General features: G+C 42.9%; 5 protein-coding genes across 6 annotated transcripts in view; 2 read left to right on the forward strand and 3 right to left on the reverse strand.

Moving 5' to 3' along the window:
- slc46a1 (solute carrier family 46 member 1) overlaps positions 1-324 on the forward strand; it is a 2,955-nt gene extending 2,631 nt beyond the window's left edge. Inside the window, exon 6 of the mRNA XM_008309151.3 lies at positions 148-324. Coding sequence (XP_008307373.2) covers positions 148-324 — 177 coding nt within the window. The remainder of the gene's footprint in view (positions 1-147) is intronic.
- Positions 325-2,071: 1,747 nt separating this feature from the next.
- sarm1 (sterile alpha and TIR motif containing 1) lies at positions 2,072-8,571 on the reverse strand. The gene is made up of 9 exons (XM_008309131.3): positions 7,978-8,571; positions 5,939-6,557; positions 5,639-5,851; positions 5,475-5,566; positions 5,072-5,398; positions 4,778-4,967; positions 4,371-4,492; positions 3,584-3,776; positions 2,072-3,546 (listed from the first exon to the last, which is right to left on the reverse strand). The coding sequence occupies exons 1-8, from the start codon at positions 8,460-8,462 to the stop codon at positions 3,647-3,649; spliced, it is 2,178 nt and encodes a 725-aa protein (XP_008307353.1). The 5' UTR covers positions 8,463-8,571; the 3' UTR covers positions 2,072-3,546; positions 3,584-3,646.
- Positions 8,572-9,809: 1,238 nt separating this feature from the next.
- On the forward strand, positions 9,810-14,746 carry vtna (vitronectin a). Its single transcript, XM_008309129.3, has 8 exons — positions 9,810-9,969; positions 10,098-10,217; positions 10,321-10,731; positions 11,278-11,417; positions 11,513-11,669; positions 12,105-12,257; positions 12,337-12,837; positions 13,678-14,746. Exons 1-8 carry the CDS (start codon positions 9,912-9,914, stop codon positions 13,794-13,796), a joined length of 1,659 nt encoding a protein of 552 aa, XP_008307351.1. The 5' UTR covers positions 9,810-9,911; the 3' UTR covers positions 13,797-14,746.
- A 374-nt stretch (positions 14,747-15,120) lies between these two features.
- On the reverse strand, positions 15,121-21,519 carry scarf1 (scavenger receptor class F, member 1). 2 transcript variants are annotated; one of them, XM_017032256.2, is made up of 11 exons: positions 21,068-21,519; positions 20,326-20,387; positions 20,091-20,192; positions 19,414-19,948; positions 18,627-18,845; positions 18,402-18,530; positions 18,083-18,189; positions 17,769-17,880; positions 17,437-17,561; positions 17,047-17,184; positions 15,121-16,214 (listed from the first exon to the last, which is right to left on the reverse strand). In XM_017032256.2, the coding sequence occupies exons 1-11, from the start codon at positions 21,166-21,168 to the stop codon at positions 15,121-15,123; spliced, it is 2,724 nt and encodes a 907-aa protein (XP_016887745.1). In that variant the 5' UTR covers positions 21,169-21,519. The 2 variants fall into 2 exon arrangements, with proteins under 2 accessions (XP_016887745.1, XP_024911043.1); XM_025055275.1 differs by having other exon boundaries at positions 18,402-18,845.
- A 152-nt stretch (positions 21,520-21,671) lies between these two features.
- The window catches only part of rilp (Rab interacting lysosomal protein), a 7,336-nt gene continuing 3,965 nt past the window's right edge, over positions 21,672-25,042 (reverse strand). The window contains exons 4-8 of the mRNA XM_008309127.3: positions 24,702-24,887; positions 24,159-24,328; positions 23,951-24,076; positions 23,578-23,676; positions 21,672-22,821 (exon numbers count right to left, since the gene is read on the reverse strand). Coding sequence (XP_008307349.1) covers positions 22,692-22,821; positions 23,578-23,676; positions 23,951-24,076; positions 24,159-24,328; positions 24,702-24,887 — 711 coding nt within the window. The 3' untranslated portion in view covers positions 21,672-22,691. The remainder of the gene's footprint in view (positions 22,822-23,577; positions 23,677-23,950; positions 24,077-24,158; positions 24,329-24,701; positions 24,888-25,042) is intronic.

Below are 25,042 nucleotides of genomic sequence, written 5' to 3' on the forward strand. Positions count from 1 at the left end.
TTCCTGCTGGGATAATAGGGTGAGTCTTTCCTTGTTGTTGTTGTTGTTAAAAAAAATGATAATAACTCCAAGAGCAATAAATAGCCGCAATTTCTTACAATGACTAGCAAAAGAAATTCCAATCTATTTTGTTCTCTGTTTTTTAAGGACCCTCAGATGTGTAGACCAGAGAAGAGTGCAAAGAGACCAAAGATCGTCGTGACGTCCGGAACAAAACGATGTAGACCAGAGAAGAGTGCAAAGAGACTCATCGTCGTGACGTCCGGAACAAAACGCCAAGAGCAAAAGTTGTTCGCAGAAGTGAAACCAAGTGTCAGCGTGTGAAGGAAACAGCAGCTCTGACACAGACACAAACATCACGTCGGTCAGTGGTCGTAGGTTGTTTTTTTTGTTTTTTTCAGCAAGATCAGCAACAGGAGTCATTGTCCAAAAGGTCACCTGACCTCACTGAACACCTCTGTAGCCTAATAAGAATTTAATGACCAACAGGGCTGGGTTTAGTGTAATGAATGTTGGCTCCAAACCCACATGAGAACTTTTACCTAAAATATTTTTACTTGAATGAAACTATGAATGGCACACGTTTACTTCAAACTGATTGCAGTATTCAATGGGGGAAGAAAGCTGCAACGTTTACAGGCTGCGACCATTTTTATCAAAACATTTCTGAAGATGAGTTCCTTGTTTTTAACTTTCAGCCTTATGTTATGTTTAATTTCTTTCTTCCTCAACATCTTCTGAGAAGATTCGATCTTACACTAACCCTTCTTCCACAACTATTAGCAAGAGTCTCTCTGCCTCAGACTGTTGTCTGTTCCCTGAAGTCCACTACAGAGGAACAATGTGTTGTTTTTGGTCGTGATCTTTAAAAAGGGATTGTATTGAATCAAAACCACCTCAACTGTAAATGTCTTTTTAAACCTTTTAGCATTTTAAACCTTTGAAAAAATAAATAAATGACTGAATGAAATTAACAACTTACTTTGTTGTAATGTGTTGTCTGGTAAAGCAGCCATTTTGGAAAGACACGGCCATTTCATTGGATGAAAATCTAACAAATCACATGGCACAGGGAAGACCAGGAAGTCAGTGGAGTTAAAGCTGTAAAACTCATGTCCCATGAATATATTATATATATATATACACATATATATATAAATACATATATATATAGATATATATATAATTTGAAAACAGCAACCACCCATATATATATCTATATATTTACAGTATATACAGTATATATATACATATGTATATATTTTTATATTATGTAGTAAGGAGCATAATCTGTAAGAATTGATTCATCTTGTGCCTTACAGGTACATGCATTTAATACCCAAACATATGTGTATATAAAGCATTTTGAGTTTATATTCATAAATACATTTTAATGTTTTCAATGGTAGATCACATTAGCCTGGTCATTTGAATAGTAGCTCACAAGCCAGCAAAATGTGGGTACTCCTGGTATAGAAGCACATATACATTCTGTATTATTAGTATGTCAAATATTTTGTAAAAACATAATATAGGCAATGGCTTTATTTCCATTAACTACCATATTTATCACTGTCAGTTCAAAGCACACGTACTTGTTGACACTCAGCAGTCTGTTATGTTAATGTTTACCACAAACCAGTTATTATCATCATGACCAGTGAGAGCGAAGTATCACTGTGTCTGTGTCAAGGCAGGCTCTGCAGATAAACAGCAGCTGCGATCGGGGATTACTGAGTTACACACAGACCCTTCTTCATTTTTCCCCATGTAGAAGATAACATGGACCCAACTCCCCCCACAACAACACTGGATATTCCCACAGCTCAGTCCTGCAAACCAGAAATCAGCGAGGTCACGGCCTGGTTGATACTGAGGGAACCAGAGCTGCCAAATCACATTGAAACACACACACGTGGTGCATTAACTGACCTCCTGAGTACGATCTGCAGGACGGATCGTTTCTGTCAACATGCAACAATCTGCTGCGATCATGTGACCAGTGCCTTTCTTCAGGGGAGAAAAAGAAACGTGCCCAAAACAGGGTTTGTTTCTCTCTAAAGAACTTTCAAGAATATTTGTTTTGATTTCATAATACGTTTTATTTGTCAGGTGTCAAACTAACAAAGAAATTGCTTTTTCTAAACACACTGAGAACATTTAAATAAAGACAACAGTTAAATTAAAAAAATAAGAAGTCATCATTATCTATTATATTCCTACTTAAAAAAAATATTTGTTCATATAAAATGAAATAGAAAACAAACATTAAGGCAAAAATCAGTTGAATCCTGTGCTAAATTAAATTTCGGGTAGAGATGATGTAACGTAGAGAAAAAACCTGCTTTGGTTAAATTTGGATTTTACAAATGTTCTGTCTCATGCTGTGCTTCACTTCTGTCAATATTTAACTCACTCACGTGTCTGTGCCACAGTTCTCGTCAGAGTTCCCCATGTTGCAGGATTTTATTGAGTTTAAATGCAATTCTCACTCCTTTGTTTGTTTGGGGGAAAAACTTTTTTTTTACCTATTACACAATAAACAAACACAAGTTAACAAATAAACACACACAATTGCAGTTTGTTTTGAGCAATGTTCCAATGTCCTGGTTGGAAAACAAAATCCCACTTGTTGATTTTTGCAGGAGTTAGTGTTAATCTGAAAGTTAATATTCCGTTTCGGAGAAGATTAAACATTTAATATCACAGTATATCTGTTTTCCATAACCTACATTTTTTGTTTCAACACATCGTGCAGTTATATTGACAACATCCCATCATTTTTCAGAACAAAGCCTTTATTTTCCATTACTGCTATCGTCAGTGAATAACGTTGTCACAGCAGTAAAAACTAAGGATGTCAGACATTAACTTTTTGCCGATATCCGATATGCCGGTATTATCCAAACACTTATTTTTCCGATTATGACATCTACCGATACCGATAAAGGCCTGGTGATATTTATTTATTTATTTATCTGTACACACCACTGTATGTGTTGCTAATATTATTATTATAACTTTAATATACAGCCATTTATCGCTTTTTTTTAGAGCACACATAATTTGGAGAAACCCAGGTATTGCGTTGTTGGGTTTTCATTATCGGAGAAAAAACTGTTTTAGTCCACGATTCTTACAGATATTTCATAATTATGCTAATATCAGACATCTCTAGTAAAATCATAAACGTGTCAGTCAAGACATTGACCAGCTTTGGTCCTGGTTAATGTTTGGTTAGTGGGTTGAAGTGTTAGCCCATGCTCTTCAGACAAAGCTGCTGATGATTTTGCTTGGTGCCAGTGACTGTGGCTCTGAGTAAATTACCTGAGAGACAGAAGGCGTTATTGATTATACATTAACAGCAGCACGGGGAGGTTAATATCATAGAGGTTGTTACATGTTCTCTACCACGGTGGTCCCCCGCGTTGATTTGATTTACTGTCAGCTCATACTAGGTCAAGTGTATTTACATCAGGTCTTAATGAGAGCATGTAATCAAATTCACTTCACATGTATTGCATTAGAGTGAAGGAAGCTGCTGGCCTGTTCGCCGAAAGCTATGTTGTTGGAAGCTGCTGGCCTGTTCGCCGAAAGCCATGTGACAGTTTGGCATCGTTGGAATCACTTGTTACCGTTGAGTTGATTATGTGGTTTTATCAGCACAGTTTTTCTTCTGCTCCTTGGAAGAATGGGAGCCGTCACTTTGGTCCGGATGTCCATTCAGAAATCGTAGGATCTTCTCGATGGTGGCCTCCTGGTACTCGTGGGACCATCTGTGATAAGGACAGTGCAACAGGCTTTTTAATTATTGTTTGATAAAAGTATACAGTACTGTGGTATATATTTGTCCACACGTCTTGAACTGATTTTATTTTTAGCATATTCACAACAACACTGAACAGCCTTGGTTTTGGATCTGTCCAGCAGAGGCAGATTGCTCATTTCCAACCACAGGGTCGCAGCCCTCATCTGTGACGGCTATCAGGGATGGGGTCAAAAAAACAACAACCAATAATTGATAATCAATACAATCCCCCTAAACGATCCAGAATGGCTGCAAAAATCTTGAAAAAGTAAATGTCTACACCGGCCTAAATATTTTGCACGCTAGTTTGATAGTTTTTACACATCTGCTGTAAAAGTCATAAAAGATCAACCTTTGAGCTTGTTAACTATTTATAAGAGTGATAAAAACCTTTCAAAGATGAATAATGTTTGCAGGTTCAGGGGTGAGATCTGTTAAATCAGTTTCGTTATTTGTGGTGGAAAAAGTGATTTCCCCCAGACAACTGTGGTCAATTACCAAGTGCTGGTTTCACCAAGTCGTAGACAAATGCTCTGGACTCAACTCTACAGCAGTGACTCACTTGATGCCGTTGAATTTGAGGATGGGTCTCATGTCCTCCGGCAGAGACATGGGGTCTGGCCACAAAAAATTTTCCGTCACAGGAACGATGTTCTTCTTCCCAGCCAAGGCTGTGGCAATCTCCTGTAAGTCACATGATCATTTTATTAACTATTTTAAGACATGTGGAATCATGTTTTTTCTATTTTTGATATTGAAAATCAAAAGGTTGCTATTTGTGTATAGCGTACTCTGCTGTTCATGTCAAATTATGGCAATCTACCACATATAACCTGTCACTTGAAGTTATTATTATTTATACTAGTTACTTTGATTTTTTTTTTATTTAGTGAGTAAGTATTTAATTTCAATACATGAATTACACTAAACTGTCAGAAAAAAAAATAACGGGCAAAAAAATAAACCAACCTTGTGAACCCAGTCCTTCATGCCAGTGTCACCCATGCACTTGTCGAGGGCGTTGGCGGACAAGACCAAGATGAAGTTGCGCGCTCGCTGCACACTCTGAATCAGTTTGTCCTCGAATTTGCCAGCCTCCAGCTTCTCCACATCGATGAAGACGCTGTATCCCCGGACCTGCAGGTGGACCTTGAGGAGGCTGGGAGCAGGGCAGGGAGATTGATAAGAGCTCATCGAACATTGCAATCAACCAGGGTGACGTCTTGATCCAGTTACTGGATTTCCCTGTTTGTGGTCTCTCACCTGGCCAGCTGGGAGCCTGTTGTCCGACGATAGCTGATGAACACGTCCGGTCCTGCAGGCTGTGCGTCAGTGTGACAGGGTTTAAAAGGCCGGCGGCTGGCACTCAGGATCTTGGCTCTGTGGATCCCGTTGTCTATGTGGCAGTCGTGCTGTAACTGCTGATCCGTCAGCTTCTCAATGTTGTGGCGATCCACACCCGACTGCAACAGACCGTAGGTGTACTGACGAAAACGGGGGTCCACCTCCACCAACCAGTCGCCCATGTTGTTCGGGTCACATGTGGCGTAGTTGGCATATGTTTTCAACAAACGCAGGTCTCTTAGGAATCTGCGGAGAAAGATTACAACTGTGAAGGGGAGTGGTCTTAATGTGCTCAGGTATTTAAGGGTTTTTAACCACATACCTTTTCCTGGTGAGGCCTACAGTCATGCCCAGATCATTGATCAGATCCTGGTCTGTGATGTTCAGCAGCAGGTCTCCGTCCACCTGCAGCTCCTGGTATAACATGTTTAGAAACATATTAGATGAAAAGATTTATTTAGAGCTGTTTGTGTCTCTTTGACCAACCTTAAAACGGTCACAATAGGCACTGAAGCCTATCTGCTGCAGCCACCTCTGGACGTCACCCGTTTTCCAGTTGGGAACACCTGACAGGATACGTTTCGGTACTTCCTCTCCCATCATACCCAGAGCCTTCTTGGCAAGGGCTGAGACTGTACCGTTACTAGAATACATGGCAATTCTCTTCAGACTCTGCACGGCTCCAATCTCATGAAAAATCTTTGGAAATAATAAAGGAGAAGAAACACAGTTAAGAGAAAGTTTCCAAACACGACAAAGATTTTTCTGTCGGCAATGGAACGATACCTTTGTGTTGCGCTGCCGAGACTTGATGCTCGTCTCAACACAGAGGTAAAAAGCCGCAATGCACTTTCCCTCCAACCTGGTGCCGTCCAGTAAAGGTATGAGATGCTGCAGATCGGCTGCTGTTTTCCCCTGCATGCTGTCTGCACTGTCCAGTAAGCTACGAGCAAATTCTTCTGGATCCAGAGATGCGATGAAGGGCTCCACCAACTCCAAGGTTCCAGATTTGACCACCTCCTTTTCGATTTCCTTATTTGTTGCTAATACTGTCACAGCCAGACATGCATAGAAGCGAATTAGTTCATCCTCTTTGGAGAAGGCCAGTGGGAACAGCCACTCAGCTGCCTGTTTCTCGATCATCCAGCGCTGGCAGCGGTGGCCTCCGTACATGGCACAGTTGGCCAAGGCCACAGCACAGTGTCGCAGAACAGTGGGGTCTGTACCCCGGCACCAGTACAGGAGGGCATCCAGGGCACCGTTGGAGATGAGGTTGACAGATGTCTCCTCTGTGTGTTTGAACATGTGCTCCAGGATTCCTGACACGCTGCGGGCCAGCTGGGCATCTTCCTGCTGCCGAGTCAGGTTGAGGATGACGCCCAGTCCCACACGAGCGACATAATCTCTGTTAGGAGAAATCAAAACATGATGTGCCATAGATATTGCTCGAAATTGATTTATACATTTCTTTAATCAATAAGGTATAAATAAGAAAAATACATTTAGAATATATTTAAAATAGAACACACTGTAAAATGTGAAAAAAAAAGTGATTAGTTCAACATAAACCTTCAACTGAAAGGGCTGCCTTAAAATTTAGAGTTAGGTCAACTGGTTTTTCTGTTTAGTTATCGCAATGAGAAAAATGTTGTGTTTCAAACTACTTTACTTAGTTGTCTGAACTTTCAATTTTATGTCAACATATTTAGGTCATAGGTAATTTTATCAACTCTTTCTCTTATGTTGCATCAAGTATTGTTAATTTGGCCCAATTTGAATACGTGTATGTTGCATCAAGTATTGTTAATTTGGCCAAATTTGAATACGTGTGTCTTAATTGCTAAAGAAAAAAAACACCAAAGTTTACAGGTGCAAGAGTGAGCCCAGCTGTTCTGTGTATAATCACAACAATTAAATAACAACCGTTTCTCCACGTATAAAGTCAAAATGTAAACCAAACCTTTCCTTCTTCCTTTATATTGTTTTGGTCGGTGCAAGTCTTCCTTCTGTTTATGTAACTCGCTTTACTTTACTTAGGTTTACACAATCGTCCCCGCTCTTTCTACCATTATAAACGATTGAGTTACATAAATATATGGAACGACATGGTTTGTGTGTTGTCTATTTCACCGCTGCACCTGCAGAACACACATTATCGCTCCTCCCTCACAGCACTCGGTGTCCGATTATATTAAGCGTTATTACTTAATTCTACAATGATTAAAACAAAGTTTATTTAATATAAAATCCTAAGAAAACTTACCAAAACAGGAGACGGGGAAAAGACAAACATTTAATTGGTAAATAAACACCAGCCGATGAGTAAATGGGAGTGCCGCAAAAAAAATCATCCTTAATTACCCAAAAAACCCCTCGACTGCGTCGAAAGAAAACGTGATGACGTGACAAAGACACAAATTTAGTTTTAAATTGGTTCAACATATTTTTTTTTGTAATTTTGTAATTTTGTGGTGTATTTCATGCTAAACATTGTTTCAACTTGTGTTTCCATTGAAACCTTTTATTAATTTCAATAAATAATTTTTGTTACGTTGACATAAAATAATTTGTGAAGATAAGCCTAAATGCTACATTACAATTTACAGTGTAGGGGAACATTCTGGAGCACTTTACTTGTACACTGGGAGGTGATACTGTTCTGTTTTATTTAATGTTAACAAATATATATTCATATGTTAGTCATTAGATTAGTATTTAAACTCCACAAGTCGTCAGTGTGTATGAGTTGCCATGGTAATAGGGATCTCCATAATGCTATTGACAGGATTATATGATTTTAGTTTGAACAGTTTGTGTTCTTTTACCTATTCTCTGAGATCAGGATCTGCTCCATGAGTTTGGTTGACTCATACGTGATCTCCACGTCTGGTGACTGCTGCAACTGAAGCAGCAGCTCCAGGCCTCCATCCAGCCGGATCCTATTGCAAATCTCCTCAGCCACCTGACGGCCCAAGGTAGGTAAAACCCAGGCCTCCTCCACCAGCCGGAAGATCTCCCCGATGGCAGTGCGGGTCTCCTCTAAATTCTCCAGCTCCTTGGCTGACTTCAGCCTCCTGATGGCTGAGCGCAGGGCGGGGAGGGAGATGTCCAGAACCGCCTGCACGTCTGCGGCGATGCCGGGCGAGACCGGCCTAGGGGTGACGGAGCCGGAGCCGGAGCCGGAGCCGGAGCCGCTCCTCCCTCTCTGCAGCCGGCTGACATATTCCGGCACCGTGAGCCTGTCTGAGCTGAACATGATGCAGAAATATCGATGGAGTTTCCACAGGAAGATCGTCAGAGACAGGAGCATCTACCGGCGAGCAAGTCAGTGTGGCTGGAAGAATGGATGGAGGAAGGGATGGATGCTGGAAGTGCAGTGGAGAGAATCTACAAATAAATAGATAAAATGCTGCTGTTTTTTTAAACTACAAATAAATAGATAAAATGCTGCTGGGTTTTTTTTTAAACAAATATTCCTGCAGGCCTGGACGGTATATCAAAAATGACAGCTTTGATCAGATTTCATCATTAATCTGTAAGATTCATGTCTGTCCTGACACAGAGCAGATAATCAGCTCAGAGGATGTAGAGTCTGCTCTTGTTTATCCCTCAGTATCCGACCGAACACCGGTGCGTCCTCCAAGCGCACGGCCTTACAGTTACAACAAAACCAAATACACAAACCGGGGAAAATCCTTAATGTTTTCCAAGAAACAGTCGCGATATTATTCTTTCTTCAAAAAGGTTGTGTAGACAAAGACACAGCTCCGATCACCGCGTGAAAATCTTCCCATACCTCCCAGCATCCGACGCCCCACAGCGTCTTGTTTACGGCTGAATCATAAAAGATGACACCGGTTATCCAACAGCAGCATCAGCATCTGACCTATATCATCCTCAGGTCAACACAACAGCAGCATCCGCATACGGGCTCTGAGGGTCCTCTGGGACACACACCGCCCACCGGCTCCTAGTCCGGTTTACCCTGTAGTATAAAAGAAACGTCCCCTCTCCTCAGCAGTCCATACTGAAGGGCCCTTTACAATAGTGAGATTGCCCTCTGCTGGTAAAACTGGTGAACTCATATTATTTAAGGCAACGCGATAAAATTTAAAATATAATAAGTCAACAAATTCAAGCTTTTTAAGATAAATAACGGAAGGACAAAAGTGTTTACTTTGGTTATTTAGGTGAACATTTTAGTAAAAGGAAATAAAATGAAATGCTCACAAGAAAGTAGCGAGAGTCCATGGGTAACAATTTATTGTAAAGCAGTATTAATGTAAGGATTATAATGGCGTGTTTTGGGATTGATGGTGCAAACTTATCAATATTAGAGATAAAACCAAAGTGAAGAGAAAGCAGATGAGGAAGATTCTAAAGCCTAAAACGCCTAAAAAGTTAGATTGTCTTTAAAGGAGTTAGTAAACCAATCATAAATCAAACATTTTCTACACAGAGGTTAGAAAAAAAAACTGATTATAATGTTCCTCAAACCCATGAAAACCAACTTTGGAAAATTCTTCTTCTAATAAGTTAAGTGGTCAGGAGTCAAAAGAGGATCACATGATTTAATCTTTTGTTTCCTGTTGATCTCTTCCTCTGTTTATTGGCTCCTGGAGTTTGCCAATACTGTTAAGTAAACAGGGGTCAGGGGTGAGAGAGTGCGAAGGCAGGGGGGACTGACGCATAATGTAATCAGAAGCACACAGTCCATCATTACTCTCTCAGTCTGGTTTTCTCCCACTTCACTGACAACATGAAGCTGCGGATGGTCCTGCTGCTCACGCTTGTCACACAAGTTTTGGCTGAAGAAGGTAAAACATTTTTCAGATGGGTACATTTTCTGCTCATCCTTCCTGCCGCTAAATGGAAACTTTAGTTTGTTCATTTCATCAGAGTCGGTTTTTGAGTTGTATCTAGGAGTCAGTTTGTTTCTCCACAGAGTCATGTATGGGTCGCTGTGAAAATGGCTTCGACTCTCAGAGGCAGTGTCAATGCGACACCATGTGCAAGTACTACCAGAGCTGCTGCACTGACTTTCAGGTCGTCTGTGGAATGATAAGTAAGGCGGCGGCTGAACATACAGAAAAGCCAAAAAGGTCAAAGTAAAGACGGAAAAGAGCGAAAACATCCCTAACATTCTATTTCTACTTTTTTGTACTCAGCCCGTGGAGACACTTTTACTTTTGCAGAGGATGACGACGAGGACGAGTTATCTGAAGTTACCACTCCCGCCCCAGACCCGTCGGACCCATCTCCAGCTAGCCGCCAATATCACATGATGCCCACACTAGAGGCCGCTAAGGACTTCAGACAACCACAGCGTCCAGAGAGCACATTAGAAATAAGCAGACCACAACGAATCTCCCTAATCCCTCACGGACACAGACTACACGTATCCTTCACAGTCAACCCTACTACAGAGATTCCCACCTCAGCTGCCCCACCCGAGGCGACCACGGCCCCCGTCACCACTGGCGCCACTAAAGCTCCAGACCCAGATGCTGACGTCTGCAGCGGGAGGCCATTCGATTCGTTCATGCAGTCGAAAAATGGGTCTGTCTATGCGTTCAGAGGTGAGGTCCTGCCCTGAGCGTCCAAAAGTCCGGTAGTTCTGAACTGATCGTACCTACAGCACTGGATATATACAAAACAACAAGACAGAGGGGTGAAAACTTCACCCCTATTAGTATGATATTCTCGACCACCCACACCACTGAAGGACCTTTGTTTACCAGATGTTTCCTGTTAACCTAATCGGTCAACAACAGGATCAACGGTTGACATTTTTTATGGTCATGACACACAGGATCAACGGTTGACATTTTTTATGACACTGGTCATTCCTGGACATTGTACTTTTAATGCACATCAATGAAACCATTCTTGGCAGATAGTTTCACTTTGGTTAATTTTGGCTACAATTACTACAAAAAACCCTGACCATACCATCCAGACTAGAGGCGTGAAACTCAAATTCACAGTGGGCCAAAATTAAAAAATTGGGACGAAGTTGCACTGTGGGCCAGATTTGGCCCCCGGGCCTGAGTTTGGCACAATGCAGAGCTTAAATCTGTGATCGTCAAAGTTGATATTTTTTAAATTTGTTTTTTTTTTCCTAGGCAAGTATTTCTTTGAACTGGACCAGAGGTCTGTGGTTCCTGGATTCCCAAAGCTAATTCAGGACGTGTGGGGCATCGAGGGGCCGATCGACGCTGCCTTCACCAGAGTCAACTGTCAAGGAAAAACTTACATCTTTAAAGTGTGAACACAGACAAAGACATGTCATAAGGTCATATTTATGTTGACATGATGCTATTGCTAAATTGTTGTTGTTGTTGTTTTTTAAATCAACAGGGGTACAAGTACTGGAGGTTTGATAACGGAGTGCTGGATGACGACTATCCTCGAGATATCAGTGTGGGATTCGACAAAATTCCCGATCACGTGGATGCAGCTTTTGCCCTTCCTGCCTCTGGTCACCATGGAAAAGAAAGAGTATACTTTTTTAAAGGTGCAGTGAAGTGTTGTTCATGTTACCGCATTATTTTTTTGGTGCAAAAATAGGTTTTTAGTAGTAATGTCTCATAATATGTGCCGACCGATATTATTGGCCCAATATTAGTATAATTATGTTATAACTGTAAGAATTGTTATCGGTTTTACCGCGGATAATGAAAACCCGACAATACGATGCTTGGGTTTTGCCAAATCCTGAAAGGTTTACTGTAGTTTTGTGGGTAAACAACAGCATATATTGGTATGGTGGGATATCAGAATCGGAAATTGTTTGGACTACATCGGCATATTGTATATTAGCAATAAGTTAATACTGGACACCCCTACTTTTTATGAATTACAAAAACAAAAGTTCAGTGGAGTTTTGAGTGAGTTGACAAATCACATTTACAGACTTACGTCTTGTTTGGTTTCTTCTTCTCTCCTCCAGGGGAGCAGTACTACACGTATGAGTTTTTTCACCAGCCGTCTCATAAAGAGTGCATCACCATGTCCGAACGTTTCCCATCCACACCCTTCAGGCAGTACACCGACATCTACTACAACAACTACGAAAGCTTCTTCAGCAGCCTCTTTTCCGACCGTATGTCTCTGCATTAGTCTGTCATTCTTCAGTCAAAGCTGATGTTTTTCAGGCTCTACCCCCCCCCCTTTTCTTCCAGTCCCTCAGCATGAGGACCATCACCATTTCATCAACAAAGACTGGAAAGGCCTCCAGTCTCCTGTGGATGCTGCCATGGCGGGGAGGATCTATGTGAGCCCAGGGAGGCCCACACCACGCCGCAACAACTACGACCGGGACCAGTGGTGGAACCAGCAGTATGGACAGCAGTGGAACCAGCAGTATGGACAGCAGTGGGGGCGTAGGAGGCAGAACCGTTCACCCCATTGGGGTTCGATGGCAGAGCAGGGAATGAATATGGGTCAGGAGATGGCTGAGAAAGGGATGGAGATGGGACTGAGGTTGGCAGAGAGGAGGATGGAAATGGAGGAAAGGCTGGGACGAGACTGGAGCAGACGGTGGGACCAAGACTGGGACCAGGACAGACGGAGAGACCGGTACGGCAGCAACAACAGAGGCAACTATGATTCCAGAAACGACAGGTCGTATCGGAACAGGGCCTGGGGTCAGCCCACGCAGAGCGTCTACTTCTTTAAAGGAGGTAAGAGGACATGGTATATGTATTCATATATACTGTATATATATATATATACATATGTACATATATATGAATATATATATATACATATATACATATATATGTACAAAATATATGTAAAAATAAATATATGTATATTCCTTTTTAAAAGAAGAATTATATTTTTTCTAGGATTAATGAAAAGCAAATAATTGTGTCATCAATTGTGTCAATTGTTACTTATTAGGATTTGTGCACATTCTAGATGTTTAATGGCTCCAAAGTAAATTGGTTTCTAAGGGCAGGGGGATCCGAACCCATTTAAACCTTGGTCTTAATTAAACCTGTCTCTGCTGCAGACGGGAGCTGGGGGAGAGGAAGACAGAAAGTCCTTTAGTGTCACATGTTGTTACTTAGCCACATGACATAGAAACAGGCGCCTAAGATATCTAATCTTCCTTGGTACACACTGGCATCTGGTACTAATGGCTATTTATTTATTTGACTTAACTGAATTAGTACGCTCACTGTAAACCATGAAATAGGTTTAATTAAAAAAATATTATGTACATTGAAATCAACAGAAAAAAATATATTTTTTGAAGTTTTGAATGGATATGACTCAAAGTAACCTCCAAATACAGGATATCAGAACAGAGTATTTAAAAGACGACCTTTCAGAAGATAAGCTCACATCATGTGACTTGCGACGGGAACACGTCACGTGCATAGAGGGAATTTTATACAGGTGATTAATTCTGGTCACATGCCGAACCCAGATTGGGTTTATAAGATAAGAGATTAAATGTACTGCTGTAAATCACGAGGAACTACAGTAAAACTATGAATGGTTGTGTATTCCAGATAAATACTACAGAGTGGACCTCAGCACCAAGAGAGTTGACCCTGCCTCACCTCCGTATCCCAGATCCATCGCCACGTACTGGCTCGGTTGTTCTGACCCCAAAGGAGCAGAGAAGTAGGTGATCGGAAATAATACTGACTATAAACCTCGACTATAACTTCACTTTTCTTTCGTGTTGGTTGTGAAATATGTGTTAAAAAGAATGTTCAGCTTGAGAAAAAAAAGAGCTGCTTTCTGCTCCGGTGGTTATTGATTTGACTAAAGTCCAAGCTCTGCCTGTTGTAGTCAAAGTTCAGCAGCTTGACCTCCTGTGCTCGGTGTTGTTGTCGATGCGTAATCTGTCCTTTACATCAGCTGACCCACTTTAACCTACGCAGCCCTAAGCATTAACTTTACGTGGTTTTGATGTTTTCGTACATTCTCGTCATATCGTCAGAACACATCATTTCAAAACGAATGTTTTATTGGATAAAAATATACAGTACGTTGATAGTGGAAAGATATTTACAGCAGACAATCTCAAGCTGTCCAAAATTACACACTTTAGCAATGATGTGTCCTTGGGCAACGGCAGCAAAAGAAAAAACAAAGGTCAGAGGTCACTGACAGCAGGGTTCATCCTTCAGGACACAACTGCTGGTCTGGTATATTTGGTCTGCTCTGTTTATATATATATATATATACATATTACATACATAATGTCAGTTTTTTTTCTATAAGGTGTTTGCCACAAAATGTCACAAAGGAATAAAAAATGTGTTACTGCGATAAATAAAAGGAAATGGCACTAGTACAATGTTCCAAAGTTTCTGTTCCATCAAATAAAACAAGCGGGTCCAGACGTTAGCCAATACGCTGTACTCCTGTAATGACCACCAAAATGTGTGCATGTGTTTGTTGCCCTCAGTAAAAACAGGGAGTACTTTGAGGTTTAAGATTCAGTTTCAGGTTAGGATTAGGGTTAGGATTAAGATTAGCAATATACTTGGTTAAGATTAGGGTTAGGAATGCATTTTTTGTTTACGTGAAGTACTCAAACTCAATAAAGTTTCTTTGCCTAAACATTTACAATATGTTACTGTCTGCATATCACCAAAGTGTTGTTATTATTATTACTATTGTTGTTGTTGTTTACTTTATTCAAATTGCGCTATGAAAATGTTACACAACATGAGGAGCTCTCATTCAGCCCATTTTTATTTCATAAAAAGTAGCTATCGGAGAACAAATATTTGGAGACCCCTGATGTAGAACATCATGTTAACCTAATCCCTAGTTTACATGTCTAAACAGGAACAGGGAACTGAACGACGCCCAAACTCACAAACACTCAGGAAAGAAACATGTAAACTCTGACCATCCCTGCAGGTATTTGAAGGAATGACCTCCTTGCTCCACGCTCCGTCACAGACAACCGTTGTACCAAGTTGGCCTTGGTCCGATTACGACTGGTGAATCATGACGTTTTCATAGCAGGGTTCATCGGTCCCACTGACCACGGCTCCTGCGTTGGCGATGATGTCTGCGTTTTCTCCCGTCGGTCCCACTGTCAGGTAGTTGCTCTCAGTTCCACCTGTGCTCTCCTGGGCGATCAAAACTGACCCCGAGTCAGCCGAAGCCAGCTCAGGCACGCTCGTCAGAATGGACGACAGCGGCCGTTTCGGAGCGCCGCTCTCTGGGACGGGACTTTCGTTAGAGTTCACTGTGTCCGAGGAGACATGAGACTCATGTTTCCGCCTCAGGGGTTTACAAACAGCAGTCTCCCCCGCTGGCTGGCCCCCCTGGGTGCCCCCCTGCTCCCATACACTTGCCCGAGCGCCAAGCTTCCTCCTTGGCGGTTTGGTGACCACCTCACCTCCTCTGGTCTTGTTCCTACATGATTCCTGCTCCTTCTGTCTCTGCAGGCTGCCCAGTCTTCTGAGCATGGCCTGGACTGGACCTTCAGAGTTGGTCTGTGTCACAGGTCTGCCTGCTTTACCCACCGTCACGTACACCGTGGTGACCTTTTTGGACATATTGACCTGAGCGTCAGCACCAGGTGTCGTCAGCACGTTCCCTTTCTGTGCGGCTGTGTTGGACATTGTGCGTCTCCTTCCTGCAGCACCCGCCACCTGCACGGTGGTTCTGGAAGGAGTTTGGTCCGGGTCCTGGTCTCCTGTTTCGCAGCTCGTTTCCTGGACTTCTGTTGCATCTACGTTATTCTCCATCTCTGTGGCTTCTCCTTCGTCCTCCTGCCCAGCTGTGGTGGCACTTCCCTGATTCTGAAGGGCAGAAAGCATCGCGATACCCCAGCCAGATTTAGGTTTGCCGCGTGCCAGAGCCCCCGCGTCCTGAGCAGAGCCTCGTCTCTCCATGGGGCTGAAGCGGGTCCCCTCAGCAAAGGAGACGGATGGACGTTTGGACTTGGCGATGCTGGACGTGCGAGGAATGTTAAAGGGGGAGGTGATGTCCTCACTACTGAAGCCATTAGGGTCTAAGAAGATGTTACACTTGGAACTCATCTCCTGGAACTCACCACCTCCCACTGCTGGGATGTCTGTGAAGTACACAGTGACACAGTGGGCGCAAACATTAGCTCATACCTGCGTCACAATGCCCGGCAGTATTTTATTTACGGCCCTGTGACGTCAGCGGTAACACAGTTGTCAGAAAACACTGAATAGAAAGAGAACTACTAGTCATTGTGACACAGCACACCACTGCACACAACCAAATGGGATTTTAACCCATCACCACAGTCAGCAGGGGGCAGCTTGGCAGCTGCTGGACTCAAACCTCAAACCTTCCGGACTCAAGTCTGCTTCCTTAACTACTAAGCTACCTGATTATATCTCTAAACTGTTTTTTTGTGTGTGTCTGAATCCCCCTGGTGGTTCATATATGGCATTGCAAGTGATACCTCGCCGTGTATTTTCGATATCATATCGTATTCCGGTGTGAAAAACAAGTGCAATAATACTACCAAGAATATACAGGTGAAGTTGGATTCACCGTGACCAAAAGTCTGTTTCCAGGTTACAAAAAGAATACAATTTTATCAACCTGTCCTCGAACTGAACAGGGTCCAATGTTAGCCATCGCTAAAGACAGAATATCATCTTGTGTTATTATATTAATACTGCAGTAGTTGTGTCTCAGACAGAATGGTGGTCTCACAATCAAACCATCTGAAAACTTCAGCTTTCAATTAAATCGATTTTAATAAAGACAAACATCTTCAGCGCAGAGTTGAACCAAACATATTTGAGTTTCTTTCTGGTCTGTTAAACCCATTCCCGCAAATATGTTAAATCTTTTTAAATTTTAAGTTTAAGTATTTGTTGTTGTCTGTTGAATAAGGATTTAGGGAATGTAAAAAGTACCCTTACCCTCCCTCGGAGGTACACAGTAGAGGGCTTCCCCCTCCTCTTCATCACTGTCGAAAGACGAGCCCTCCGTCACCCACCCTGAAGATGGAGGCTCAATGAAGCTGTGGTTGAAGGTCAGCTCGGGGTCATGGTGAGACACTGTTGACATGGCGTGAACAGAAAAACTAACGTTAGTTAATTCACTTGTATTGTAATTAACAGGGATGAATCCTAGCAGTTGCATCTTCATATTTTTAACATTTTTTAATTGGTATAACCATTGCATTTCATGTCAAAAAACAAAGGCAAAATAAAATAAGTTAATTAGACTTTGCCACTAGATGTCACTAAATCCTCCGAGTGCAACTTTTTTTATCACACTGTCCTTCCCACTAGTTTTTCTTTACTGACCAGTGACACGAGGCAGACCAGAGGACCAGTTGGAGATACACGGCAGAGAAGCGCTGATGTTGGCCAGGACACTGTAGACGTGATACTTCATCCGAACCAACACACCACCATCAGCCAAGCTCGCTCTAAAAAGATGAAAGAACTTTTATAATGGCATGCAGTCATTGTTCAATCCATTACATTAAAGAACAACAGGAACTCACTATTGACACCACAGAAACTAGACACAAACTCCATTACCTCTGGTCAGCCATTAACTACAATGGAAGATCTGGTGGCCCCTGTGAATGAATGGAGAAGAAGGACATTTGGAAATTGAGAATGGTCCAGACCTGTCTTTGGCTTCAGCAGGCCGCCCTCCACAACACAAACAGCAGCAGAGCACAGCCAACAACAAGAGGAGCAGAGGAACCAGCACAGCAACCAACACAGCACCTGTGGAACCTGAGACGGGAGACATAATGGACTGATATTCACTGACACATGGTGGATGGGTGGATGGATGGATAGATGGATAGATGGATGATGGATGGATGGATGGATGGATGGATGAAGAAATTGATGAATGGATGAATAAATAGATGGATGGATGATGGATGGATGAAAGGATGGATGAATGGATGGATGGATGGATGGATGGACATACTGCTGGGACAGGCTCCAGTCACTGGGTGGCAGTTGACGCCTTCACCACAGTCACACACAGAGGAACAGTTGAGGCCAAACTGCGGGGCGGGGCAGCTGCTGTTACAGCTGGAAATGACAAACAAACAACAACCACATAATTACATCACGGAGTCAGTTACATATAATGTCAATATTTTGACTAAAGGAACAGGAACGAAGAAATGGAAATGTCTCCTAACGAAGCGTCCTGTGTCATTGTCCCGCTGACTCCAAACATTTCTGCAATTCAGTGTTCAGACGAAAGAGAAACCGGTCTTTAATAATTCCTGTCAGCTCACCTCTCTCCCCAAAAACCTGGCTCACACACACATCTTCCTGTCACATGATGGCAGTTACCATGGACACAAGGGTTACACAGGAAACTGCAGCTGTCCCCAAATGTCCGGTCGGGGCAGGTTTCCTCACACCTGGGTGAGTGTGTTGAATATAAAAACACACAAAACGATGTTAGACTATTACTGAAATGTTTTCCATCTGGTGTTACTTTCCAAAAACAAACCAACCTGATTCCAGTCCATCCCGGGTCACAACGTAAACACCGGCCATTTTGCGGGTCACATGTCTCGTTCTCCCTGCATCGTGGACACTTCTCCTGACATCCGTTGCCGTAGTGACCATATGGACAGGGCCGGTCACACCCAGTCCCATTCCAGCCGGGCTGACAGGCGGCACAGGATCCATCAGTAGCAGAGCAGACCTGGTTGTTTTTGCAGTGTCCACAACTACAGTAGTAGAGATAAAATCAGGGTTCGTATTTGAAGAAGAAAAAAAAGGAAAAATTCTCACCATACATCTAGTAAACCAGCGGTTCTTGAATATTTTCTGTCACGCCCCCCCTTGGGGACAGAAATGTTCCACCCCAGGCCCCTGTTTCGAACTGACATAGTATTGAGAACCTGATAACATATATCTGTACAAACTACTCTTTGAGTTGCTGCCACCTAGTGACAGGAGGCTTGTTACCATTCAAGAATTACAGCAGTGGTACACTTATGTGCAGAGCCTGTGTCATATTCCATTGGAAGCCCCTCGCGGCCCCCCGGCACCTCACCGCGCCCCCCAGGGGGCCCCGCCCCACTATTTGAGAAGTACTGTAGTAAACTAACTAAACAAAACAGATACTATTAGACTAAGAGACCCCGAGGAACAAAGTTAAACAACTACTTTTCTTTTGGTCACTTTTCATTTGTTGTTGTGTCTCAACAGTGATTAAAACCAGACACATTTCTGAAATTCTAACATCTGTCTTGGCACTATTTGACCAACCCTTACGTCCTTCCACACACTTACCGCATTCTACAGCCACTTCCATACGTTCCCGAGTCACAGGACTTGTTACAGAAGCGACTCTGGTAGCCCGGGTGGCACAGACACTGCCCGCTGCCTGGGTCACAGCTGCTGTGGGTCAGGTCACAGTTACACCTGCGGTCACAGGCGGATCCCCACCACCCTGGCTCACACTCACAGGCGCCTGTCCACTGGTTACAGGCCAACAGGAAGCAGTTACAGGCGAAGGAACACTTCAGCCCCGAGTGTCCTCTTTGGCACCGACACCGCGCCTGCTCACAGCCGGGGCCCACGGCGGTCCCGCTGGCGCACTGGCACGGCTTGGAGCAGGTGGGCGTCCACCAGCCTTGGTCGCAGGTGCAGTTACCGTGCACTGGGTGGCAGTGGCCGTGGCGGGTGCACTTGCAGGTGTTCTGACACAGGGGGCCCCAGCGGTTGGGGTGGCAGGTGCATTCACCTGTGACGGGGTCGCAGCGGCCGTTGGGGTGACAGCGACACACCTGACGGCAGTCCGAGGACCAGAAGTCTGGGGGACAGCCTGTGACAGGACCAAACAAACACTGGAATACTTTTCTGACATTTTTTTATCATCCTTACTACTCTTTATTTGACATTATTTGTCCAACTTATTTTACGTACAGTCTTACGATGCCAAACATGCTTTGTTGTTCGTGACTCACGTGTTTTACAATGAGCTCCATAGTAACCGGGCGGACAGCGACACACACCAGGATAGACACAGATCTCATCTTTCTGACAGGCCTGTTCACCCTCACACACAGCTACACACACACACACACACACACACACAGCATCCAACCAGTGTTTAATTAAAACAATTTAAAAAAGGTCTGTCAACATGAGGGCAGTGAAGACATTGTTACTTTGGCTTTTACAAAATGACTTTAAACTCACGTATGGTGCACTCTGCCCCCTGCTGAAGCCATCCAGTACAACAAACAGGAGAGGAGGGGTCTCTGAATGTTTACAAAAGACTCAGGTCAGTCTAAGCAGAATTATGAGCGGTAAAATATTTAAAAAGGAAAAAGCTATTTAACAGGAAGGTGGGAACATAAAGATATAAAGGGAGTAAAGCAGAAGGAAAAAATCATTTATAGCATGAAGCTGTTTTTAGCAGACAGAAAAATAGGCCTCACAGAGGGAGGTGGGGAAGAGTGTTATTTTTTGAATTTTTTAAGTGAATTTATTTTATTTTATAAATGCAGCATAAAATAAATGTAATCAACGTATATTTAACCAGGAAAATCACACTGAGATAAAAAAAAAACCCTATTGAAACAAGAGCTGACCAAGATATGCATAGTAGTAAACAGAGTAACAAAAAATCTTTTTAGAAGTAATTATTAGTAATTATTGTGTCCTTAACTACTGTATATGATTACATATGAACATGTCTCGTAAACTTCTTTTTAATTTATGCCATTATTCGTTTTTCTGCCTTTAAACCTTCCGTAAACAAACAAAGCTGGTGCACCCAGGGCTGAGTAGGTTTTTTGCACCAGGGTTAGGATTTGAACCAGCAATCCTCTGATTACCAGCCCAGTCCTTCAATCGGTCAGTATACCATAAGAAAAAAATTAGTAATAAATCAGTGAATCAATCAATCAATCGGTCAGTCAGTCAGTCAGTCTGGTACCTGGCATTGTAGCAGACGTTCCTCCCATCAGGATCCAGTGTGTGTGCTGTTGTCATGAAGCAGCAGAGCAGGAGGCTCAGAGCTCTGAGCAGCAGGATCATCTCCACCCCGGACCAAAACCAAAAACCCTGGTTTCCTCAGAATCGCTCCGTTTTCTTTATTCCTCTTCACTTTGTGTCGCGCTCCAGTCAGAGTGGATCTCAACCAAAAGGCGATGTCTCTCCGTCTCCCTAACCTCCACCCTTCCCTTCTTCCCGTTCTCTCTCTCTCGTTCCTCTCCTGTGAGTCGTCTTGTGGCCACGGTGCAGCCTGTGAGGTCAAAGCCCTGGGGTTTCCTCTTCCCATTTCCTGGGGAAGTCAGAGCCACTTCCTCCTATTCAGCCAAGTTTTTAAAGATGGTCGAACAGTGAAACGCGGCTGATGTTCAGCCTTTTCCCAGAATTTGCTGCTGGTGGTCTTCCAGGATACGATGACGAAAAAGCAGCGCGGTGTCATTAAGTTTAGAAATGGTCACATGATCACACCTGTACAACATAACGGTTGTCATTTCCAGGTGTGAGGATTTGGATTTTGCAATGACAGAAAAAAGAAATTTTTTTTTTTAGACAGAGTTGAATGGATTTATTTGAATCGTGCCATTTCATGATGAGAAAAAACACATTTATATTCAGTCACAAGACAACTCAGATCTTAGAAATACAATTTTCAGCATACAAGTTATTATTTCATACTGTTTTCATACAAAAACAGACGTTACGCAGGAAAACATACAGTGCGTTACATCACTGGACAGACTGACCACTGCTATTGAGCTGAGTGGCTCTGTCAGATCATATTCACAAAATACTTCACACATTTGAATTTGAAAAAACATTTGACACTTTAAAAACTGTGGCACAGTGCAAAGACTAAAGACTGAAAAGTTAAGAAAATATTTTTTTTTTGTTTGTTTTGCACTCGTTTAATAATATACAATGGTAAAAGGTTCTGGTGCAACGTTCTGTCAAATAGAAAGTGCTTCAATTAAAAATTTAAAAAAAAAAGAAACAATGCCCTCTGGTGGACAAGGGGTACGGTGCACACTATACTGTTATATCTTTGGTTTCGCTTTAAACGCTGAATATTCATATAAATATCGAAGTGTACATAGATTTTTTTTAAATACAAACGACAACACAAATAAAACATATTGTGTATTTAAAAATGAGAAGTCTTTTTTTTTTAAATAGGATTATTTTGTGTCTTAGAAATGTCCGAAGATTCTGCAGTAAACAGAGCTGTTGGTTTTTGTTCTGATAATAAAACTCTCACTTCCTCTTATTTATCACAGGAGGGAAAGGGGAATGAGAGAAAATATAGTGTTTGTTTCATTTATTCTTTTAATCCTCAAATGAGAGGTCGAAGTTTAAAGCAAACAAACACTGACCTCATGTCACCGTGACTAGATCAGTAAATTCACCGTGCCATTCGTTTTTGTCGTTTGTTTTTTTAGTTCACGGTTAGAAAATAAAATAAAAATCTTCAAACAAAACTCTCACTCTACGTTTGGAGGTAAAACTGTGGGTTTTGTCTTAGCTTTTGCGTCGAGGTCCTGCAGATGTTAGAGCTGCGAACGGCGCCAGGTTCAGGAAGACTCAGATCCCTGATCTGTCTCATATGCAGCCTCCGAGTCTCCGATGATCTCCCATCCAGAGGCAGAGTTACTCATGTGGGCGGGGCTACGTCCGCTGCCGGAGCGAGTCAGGAAGCCGAAGCTGCGGAGCAGAAAAGAGAGGCCTAAAGGTCAGATCAGGGATTAGAGCTAAGTATAGATCGTGGAGAGACAGGTCTGTGGACGCTTCGATTGTGTTAGAACAGAACCGAACAGAACATCCCAGTGTGTGGTCATTAACTAACACACCAACCAGCAGTTGACGTTCATTTAACCATTTGTCACACATCATGTCATTACATGTCATTTGTATTTATTATTTGAATTATTATTTTTGAAGAACTCCGCCGTAGCGTTGTGTTTAATGCATTAGCCCTGTGATAAAGGATTGCTGGTACAATTCCCTGCTCCAGCGGGTGTTCCCTGGGTCTGTACAGTGCAGGGCAGGGCTGCTGTTTGACAGATAATTTCACTGTGTGTATTTGTACAGTGAAAAGTTGAGACACTTCAGCTGAAGGATTAGGATCATGGGATAACAAAACATTTGTTATTTGCACCTAAACCATATAATAGTCACAGTAATAATAAGCACCCACACAGATGAGAGTGTTCCAGAACAGTTTGAATGAACTTCCTGGTGATATGAGACCATTTATTCTCATTGGACGACTGTTTCCAGCGTTAAAACAGAACTGCGTTTTCCGGTTCCCGGATTCAAAATCAGTAAAACAAAGATAGAAATAAGATAAATGTATCTGACGTTAACTGACAATAGTGCTGAATTACATAATATATTATCTGACCAGGGTGTAGTAAAGTGCATACTTCAGGTAGTAGTACGTATGTGTGATTTACTCACAAGTTTCTAATGCGTGACTCGGCTGGTTTGTCAGTGTGGTCCACTCCATGTCCGTCCACTTCTGTCTGTCCAAACAGGGAGCTCCTCTCCTCTTCATCACTATAAAAAAATAATTTAACCCTAACACTGTTACATTACAGTATTTCATGGAAATAAAGTCACTCTGTGTAAAGGGGGCTGTTTTAAAAACTCATATAAATAACACGGTGGTAGGAAGTCAAATAAAGTCAGGAACTCACTTTCAAAAAAAGAAGTGCTCCTTTATGAGGAACTATACAGCTTTCTATTAATGATGAACTGATTCACTGCTCACTGCCTGGTCTGGACAAACACCTGATCTCTGTCAACACAGAGTATAAGACGGAGCACAGACCTGCTGCTGCATTCATTCACAGAGATCCCCAGCATCTTGGCCTTGATGAGCGTTCTCCTCTTCTTGATGGCCGAGCGCACGGCCTCCAAGAGGAAACCTGGGCAGCGCTCCTCGTTTAGGATCTCCCTGTGGGCAGACGTGTGTGTGTGTGTGTGTTACATCAGCAAAAGAAAAAAGTCATCCAAGAGACAGAAACCTGGAGCCAAACCTCTGGTAGTAGTTGAGCTCCTCCTGCACCAGGAACAGGTTGGTTTTGAGCTCGTTCCTCTCGAAGATGATGTCACGCACCTCCTTCTTGGTGAAGCATGGTTGATCTGGATCGTTCTGCTCGCCGCATGAGGCTCTGGAGGAACCGCGGGATCTCTGACCCCAGCTAATCTGAGGAGGGAGAACAGAGTCTGAGTTGGAGAAGATGGGACTAAAAAGAAGGAGAGAGAAATATCAACATCCTTGATTCAATAGCTTTAAAAGTTACATTACACATGCCTACAGGGGGCGCTATAAACGCCTTTATTTAATGCCCAGCAGTCTTTGGGCAAGGTCAGGGTTAAACCTTGAATAATTGCATGTGATGAAAAACCCTGTTACCACCAGGGGTCAAACTGGTGACCTTCTTACAGTAAGGCAAGATCACTAACCACTCTTCACCATGATGTCCTAGTAGAGTGGTCCATTGCAGCGTTTGTTTAGAATTACTTTACGTCAGTAGTGACATTTTAAACTTAAATACACAGAGAGAGGACGTGCGTACAGGGCTGCCCCCGCTGGTTCGGCTCAGTTGCGTCTGGAGGTTCTCGATCTCTTTGGATTTCTCCTTCAGATCGGCCTCCACGTCGGCCTTCCTCTCCACCATGCTCTTCAGCTGAGCCTGCAGCACGTTCTGCTTGTGCCGCAGCTCGGCGTTCATCTTCATGAAGCGGTCCAGCTGCTCCTGGAGCTGCAGACACACAAACACAGACGGATACAGTCTCTGCCCATCGTGTTGGCCGAGGGCGCGCAGTGGTGCTTGGGTGTGGGTGAAAATGTCCTAATAAATGGGTTTGTGGGACTCAAGTCTGGGGGTTGAAGACAGACAGACAGATAGACAGGAAG

The sequence above is a fragment of the Cynoglossus semilaevis genome, chromosome 4, assembly GCF_000523025.1.
Source record: "Cynoglossus semilaevis isolate Cse_v1.0 chromosome 4, Cse_v1.0, whole genome shotgun sequence".
Lineage (NCBI taxonomy): Eukaryota > Metazoa > Chordata > Actinopteri > Pleuronectiformes > Cynoglossidae > Cynoglossus > Cynoglossus semilaevis.

Excerpts from the sequence above, each read along its gene's own strand:
- sarm1 (XM_008309131.3), bottom strand. The coding sequence starts at position 8,462 with ATGCTCCTGTCTCTGACGATCTTCCTGTGGAAACTCCATCGATATTTC. Across the intron at positions 5,852-5,938 it reads CTCGGCAGCGCAACACAAAG|ATTTTTCATGAGATTGGAGC; the intron begins GTATCGTTCCAT and ends TTATTTCCAAAG. Across the intron at positions 4,968-5,071 it reads ACAGGCTCCCAGCTGGCCAG|CCTCCTCAAGGTCCACCTGC; the intron begins GTGAGAGACCAC and ends CCCTGCTCCCAG.
- vtna (XM_008309129.3), top strand. The coding sequence starts at position 9,912 with ATGAAGCTGCGGATGGTCCTGCTGCTCACGCTTGTCACACAAGTTTTG. Across the intron at positions 9,970-10,097 it reads ACAAGTTTTGGCTGAAGAAG|AGTCATGTATGGGTCGCTGT; the intron begins GTAAAACATTTT and ends GTTTCTCCACAG. Across the intron at positions 10,218-10,320 it reads GGTCGTCTGTGGAATGATAA|CCCGTGGAGACACTTTTACT; the intron begins GTAAGGCGGCGG and ends TTTTGTACTCAG.
- scarf1 (XM_025055275.1), bottom strand. The coding sequence starts at position 21,168 with ATGATCCTGCTGCTCAGAGCTCTGAGCCTCCTGCTCTGCTGCTTCATG. Across the intron at positions 20,388-21,067 it reads AACGTCTGCTACAATGCCAG|AGACCCCTCCTCTCCTGTTT; the intron begins GTACCAGACTGA and ends GTAAACATTCAG. Across the intron at positions 17,185-17,436 it reads TGGTCTGCCTCGTGTCACTG|TGTCTCACCATGACCCCGAG; the intron begins GTCAGTAAAGAA and ends CCATGTCAACAG.